This window comes from Metopolophium dirhodum, chromosome 9 (assembly GCF_019925205.1).
Source record: "Metopolophium dirhodum isolate CAU chromosome 9, ASM1992520v1, whole genome shotgun sequence".
Taxonomy (NCBI): Eukaryota; Metazoa; Arthropoda; class Insecta; order Hemiptera; family Aphididae; genus Metopolophium; species Metopolophium dirhodum.
Window position 1 is genome coordinate 12,066,531 of NC_083568.1, and position 6,790 is coordinate 12,073,320.

At 35.7% G+C, this 6,790-nt stretch overlaps 1 protein-coding gene across 1 annotated transcript; it reads left to right on the forward strand.

Annotated features, from left to right (window-relative positions):
* The first annotated feature begins 492 nt into the window (after positions 1-492).
* LOC132952459 (glutathione S-transferase 1-like) lies at positions 493-5,768 on the forward strand. The gene is made up of 6 exons (XM_061024771.1): positions 493-526; positions 1,504-1,661; positions 1,738-1,796; positions 4,201-4,345; positions 5,207-5,371; positions 5,456-5,768. The coding sequence occupies exons 1-6, from the start codon at positions 493-495 to the stop codon at positions 5,738-5,740; spliced, it is 846 nt and encodes a 281-aa protein (XP_060880754.1). The 3' UTR covers positions 5,741-5,768.
* Positions 5,769-6,790: the final 1,022 nt, after the last annotated feature.

The window sequence follows — 6,790 nt, forward strand, 5'->3', positions numbered from 1 at the left end:
TTTGGGAGTAGATGAGCATCAACCATCAGCTTTTTTTCCCTGATTGACAATGTGGAGGCTTTGTTACCCAGCTTCCGTATAACCAAGAGTTATGGATTCTCCCAGGGATCGTTAGTGATCTGTGAGCGCAGGTCCAACCAAACTTTTTCCTTAGCTTTCCAGATAGCTAGGCAAAGACTCCTCCTCACCATCGTATACGCTATATTTACGCCGTGGCTACTTTTTGGTCCATTTACCTACTGAAGCTCGCTTGGTAGCTCTGTTTGTGGGGGAAAACCGTGGTGCAACTTCGCAACTGTCGTCAGACCAGAGACCACCAGTAGACTGAGCTCTTATTATAAGGGCCTGATAGTCTCGCGAGACTTGTGACTGACGGGGACGGGATTAGTCCCGTTGGCGTAACAACTGAATTCCATGTACTTTATTAGGGATTCGGGTATAGATCTTCACGTTAAAGTTACAAACCAGGGTTACGCCCTGTCATTCTCAAAGATGGAGGAAACGGTGGAGGTCGTCGAGAAACGAAGTGAGCAAATAGTAGCAAATATATACGATAGTGCTGCTGAATCTGCACCACGAAAAACATTTGAGTGACCAGAACTGTTGTGTATAATGTCAGCAAGTCCGAAGGTTGCTATAGGGCACTTTGGGTCTAAGCCAAAGACCCACCTGTCATCCCCACTCCCCCTCCTCTAGTGTTAGCTAACGATGAGAAATTGAGAATCTGTAGTTTGTTATGCTCTGTTCAGGTTAATTTGCAGACATTAACAACCGATTGGGGTGGTCTTCGATCCCACACCAAACTTTCTAAAGGTATCGGCTCCCGAATCCAGCTTGTAACTGACCTTGGTAAGTAAGCCATTTCACACGTCAGGAAATTGTCATCAGCCTTTTTGCACACCTTAATTGCGTGCCCCATTTCTCCGCATCTTCAACAGGTTCCTGTCTTGTCTAGGGCTTTGCAGCTACTCGAGTTATGGCCAATCATCTGGCATCTGATGCATCACTCTAGAAGATGAGTTTTGGAGCGGACTCAGCAAATAGTCCACCCTACAGGAATTCTTGTTATCAATGAGGTAGTGAGTCTTGATAACTTTGATGACGCAATCTGTTTTCGATATGAGTAGGCCAGATCCACACATCTCCTATCGTATCGCGTTCAGATTTGGTGCGGTGTTGTTCTGATCGGGGGTAACAATGTGGAGAGCTTGTAGCACTTTGTCTGCGATCGACATAGCATCCAGGTCAAGGGTTTCGTATTTTAAGTACCTACCCAATATGCCAATACAAGTATATTGTTATAATAGTATGTTTTTAAATGTTATTGTAGAAATAAGTTGAACTTGTACTACTTGTACACGTCATGCTTGTGAGTTGGTTGCCTTTTTCGTAATGGTTTCAACATGTCACTTGAAACGTCACAGAATCTAGGTCAAGGATTTCGTATTATAAGTACCTACCCGATATTCCAATACAAATATATTATTATGAAAGTATGTTTTTTTAAATATTATTGTAGAACTGAGTTGAAATTGTACTACACTCCTGGCAACCCGCCATGCAGATCCGTTTTGTTGACTGCCAAAGCTTTGGGTTTGGAATTTAATTTGATACCTATGGATCTCTTCAAAAAAGATCAAATGAAACCAGAATTTATCAAGGTAAGTTTTCGAAAAAAATATATTATCATATTGTATTGTATGTACAGTGTTAATCATAATCGTTGTTATTTTATAGCTAAATCCTCAACACACTTTACCTACACTGGTTCACGATGATTTTGTTTTATGGGAGAGGTGAGTTTAAGTTATAATATTTATTAGATAACTATAGGAGTTATAATATAATACATAAAATAATATATTTGGTTTACTGGTACACGTTACTTGAAATACAAAGTTACTCTGACTAGTGATATTATAAGATAAGTTTCACGAAATGATTTATGCATTATTTATTATATGTATATAAAAATATTTTTTTGTCCACTTAAATATTACGATACCTGTTACGACACGGGCGTAACACGATTGCGCACTTTTTACCTTTTTACCTGAAAAAACACAACACGATTGCGCACTTTTTACCTTTTTATCTTTGAGAAAACCCAACACGATTGCGCACCTTTTACCTTTAATATTTGAACAAATGCAGCAAAGATTGTGCAAAACAAATATTTTGTTTTTTTTGGAATAAATTAGAGAAATTAACAATAATTGTCCTATAGTCCTATAAAATTTCCCAACATTAACAATAACGTAAAGTCAAAAATAAAACATAAAATAATACATAAAGTCAAAAATAAATAATTATAATATTATAATACATCACAATTATTACGCGTTAAAAAAAGGAATAATCTTCGGTATTCGTCTAGAAAAATAAAGAAATAAGATTTACTCATAATGATATTAAAAATAATAATAATTTAATAAGGTATACCTAGTAGAAAATATTGATCGCACGTCAAACAAAAAAAAATTATAAGTTCATAAATATAAAATGGTAAAAAGTGCGCAATCGTGTTATGTTTTCTCAAATATAAAAAGGTAAAAAGTGCGCAATCGTGTTGTGTTTTTTTCAGGTAAAAAGGTAAAAAGTGCGCAATCGTGTTGCACCGTTACGACACATCGTAAATTATATTATCGTCCGCGTCGCCGAGACCAAAGGTCCACGACTGAACCCCCGCAAGCTCCGTGTGCACGTGTGGTTATCGGTATTTTATCTGTTCTCCTTTCCGTGCGTGCGCCATTAATTATTCCTATCTATCTTCTTATTATCATTATTTAAATTAATTTATTATGTACAATTGATATCGTTTTAATGATATCAATTTCTTTATTGTCATATCTTTCGTATCGTATTGACCGTATTGTATACGCTCTAGCTCGTCTAGTCGTACATACACGAGACGATCTATTAAATTGGTTTGTTGAACATTATTCAATAAAATCTTTGTACACGCCATTGCGGCAAAATCCAACTCTTATGCGGTGTTCTGTTACTGGAACATAGACCTTCGTTGACGTTGCTTCTACCATCCAACTCCGACGTCCTGCAACATTTAGTGCTTATCGTCTATGCATCCCCATTTTATCGAGTGACTTCATGAGTATTTGTACGTTATTCCCGCCAGCCTTCGTGGAGAATCCATCTCTTTACCCGAGTACGGGACTAGTGCCAAAGTCAACCGCGTAAGTCCGAAAGCAACCCGGTACGTTATGTGAGTGGCCACCCCAGGTCGTCTAACTGCAGTGCTCACCTGGCCGGACATTCAACTCCCGTATTTTTAAGCACTTTTATGTTCACCCTAAAATGTAATTGTACCCTTTGGTCATTGCACCAGACCGATCAGACCACAGGGACCCCGGCCCCATACTTAAACTGCACCGTCCTTTATGCCTTTGTAACACTTTTGTCCCATGTGTTCGTCGCATACACATAAAAATAAATGGACTGCGCTTAGAGAGAGAAATCATGAAACCGACATTGATGAGAGAGAAAAAACCAGTTGGGGGCAAGCATGGAGGAAATAATTGAATACTCAAATTATTAAATATTATTTATGACATTATCAAATATCATGGACTAAGATATAATGGATTGGGAACGAGCAGCTTATCAGTGGCCTCGAAAGTATGTACAAGAAGCAAATGTGGAGGTCGTAATCATAATTGAGAGTTTACAGCGTCACCTGTATAAAGCACGGACTGAGATACAAAATGTGACGCTAAATGAAACCACTAGTAGCGCTGAAAACTTTCAATTATGAGTGTTGAAGATAACAGAGGAACCATTTGCGGGCCCGTCACCCGCCCACAATGTCGTTTTCAGTTCATTATATCTTGGTCCATGTCAAATATCAATGATGGTTATCACTACTTATCAGTTTTATAATCTATAAATCACAATAATTTCATGGCATGAATGAAATATAATTATTATATATCATATAATAATATGGGGGGGGGGGGGGTGAGGAAAGCGCAGTCCATTTATTAATATGTTTATGGTTCGTCGTTTGTTGTCTGCCACCGCCGTCGACGTGTAGATTCGTCGTGGACACATTAAGTTCCTTATGTACCGAAAATCTAGGCTGGTCCTTCCCTAACTATCAATAACCACTGACTGATAGTACTTATAGTATAATACTGAAAAATTATTACACGTTTTTTTTAATGGGTAACGTTTCTGTTGCAGCCGTGCAATCATGGTGTACTTGGTTGAAATGTACGGGAAAGACGATAATACACTGTTCCCCAAGGACACGAAAAAGCGAGCGCTGATCAACCAAAGACTGCAGTATGACTTGGGCACCTTGTACCAGACTTTTATCGACCAATACGTGAGTATTCACATCATATTATAACAACGAATTACTAACAGTCATTAATTTTTCATTGTTGTTTGACACGATGACTTCTTGTTCGGTGTTTTAATTTGGTACATATAGAGTCACAGGCACATACCACCAAATCTTTCGCAGACGCACTGATGTGCCCTATTACGTCGTATCAATTATTAAATGTTTTACGCGATACCTATACAATTTAACGTCAACCAACTATCATTACCACTCATCATATTATCATTATGCGGTAAAATTCGTTAGGGCTTGTCATAATAATATTATGACTATGATTCCAGGAGACTTTTAGTCAAATAAAAAAAAAAATCAAGAATTAACCTGTATAGTAGGTTACAAGTGGGTCACTGTAATGGATGGCATTACATTTGAATTCAATGTTTTAATATCATTGTATATGAAAAACGGTTAGGTCAATTTTAATGACATTTAAATTAAATAAAACTAAAAAAATTGGAAGCTGAAAATATACGTAAACAGTTCAAAACAAGTCAAAATAGTTTCAAAATTCTAATACAAACATTCAGTAAAAAATTGGTGTATTTACGATCATTTGTTTTAGAGTTACACCAAAAACCAAAATCGATTTTGTCGAAAACCTGTTTTGTGTGAAAATTCCCGTTTTCCTTAATTTTAATTTTGTTTTTCACGGTGCTTTTGAAAACTATAAGAAATTTTAAATTTAAATAAATGTCCACAGACGACCTTAAAACAAATTTCTCAAAAAATCTCAATAACCATACAATATAATAAGTAAAACCAAATCGACGCACTAGATTTTATTTGTATGCATACACGTAATATATTATCAAATTGAATATTTTTTTTTTCATTTCACAGTACATGTGGTTTTTTGATGATGTAAAAAAAACAGACGAAAAAGAGATGAGACTCCACGAAGCACTCGGCTTTTTGGAAACCTTTCTGAAATCTTCCGATTGGGTTGCAGGCGATTCAATGACTTTGGCCGATATATCTTTGGTAGCTTCTATTTCAACCTTTGAGGTATTTTCTTTTTGAATTTTTTTTTTACACATCATTATCATAACTTTGGCACACGTTTAATACACACTTTCGTATATTCTTCAGATTTTTGATGTTGATTTGAATAGATACGAAAAAGTCTCTAAATGGCTTCAAAGGTGCAAGACAAAAATTGTGGGATACGAAGATATCAATCAAGTTGGAATAGATCGATTCAAAGCCTTGGTAGACAAAAAATTAGCAAACACAAGTGCACAAAAGGAACTAGTTACCAAGGATGAAGTATTAACAGCGATTGAAGTACTAAGAAAAGCTGTAACAGCTAAGATCATAGATGAAGAATTCTCTGAATCAATAAAGAAAATAGGTACAGCCGTGTCGGTTAATTAGTCATTTAAAATAATTGTAATAACATCTACTAAACACTAAAATAAACTAAATTTAATTTAAATTATATTTATATGTATTTACTTTTTATTTGGACACTTAACGTAGTCCATTTATTACTATGTATTTAAAATAAAAGGTTTTCAAAAAATTCTAATCACCACTTATAGTGATGAAAATACTCTCGGAACAACGGGATCACTATAAGTGGCGACTAACTCTACTTATATTAAACGTACAACGATACGCAACGTGTGTAATGTACTTATTGAAGATATGAAATTCATTACAGAAACTTTAATACAGCTATGAAACAGAATCTCCAGTAATTGGAAAAATATTTAATTCGAAACCACGTGAGATCGTCGCCATTTAAATAATGTCCACGATTGCGCACTCGGTGTAGCTGTATTTCTTACAGTGTGCCTACCACGTGTTGTGTTCGTGTAAAATATCGTATTAATTATACGTTTACAATGATTAATGTTTGCGTCATGTTTTTCCGGTCAAGCGAATCATCGTCAACTTGCCAGCCCCCTCCCCTAAAAAATAATTTCGTGGTAGGTTTGTATTTTAGTGTAGTGTAAATGGTGGATCCTAGTAGCTGGTAAAGATTATATATTTTACCGATAAATCATTAAATTCAAAATGATTAATGACAATATGGTTTATATTTGGTTTGTATTTGGGTTTGTTTTGTGTGTACCTATGGTGGAGCCTAGTCATAGAGTAATATAATTATAATATAAAAGTAGTGTTCTTTTGTAATGTTGAAACCTTTGTGGACGAGCTTTTGCAGTTTAGCTCTACGAGAAATTAAAAATATTGTACCATTCATTTTTTTATGCAGCGTTATCGTGAATACCAAAATTGATACCCCAGTTTTTCTTGAGTGATAAGAATATTGTTTCATGTTTTTGATATTTGATCACTGCCATCTAGGGGTAAATTGCATATTCGATATACCTTTTATGAAAGTCTGATAATACAGTTTGAATAGGTAACGCCGCCACTATATGACTCTATGATCCTAGTAGATTGTAAAGGTTATAT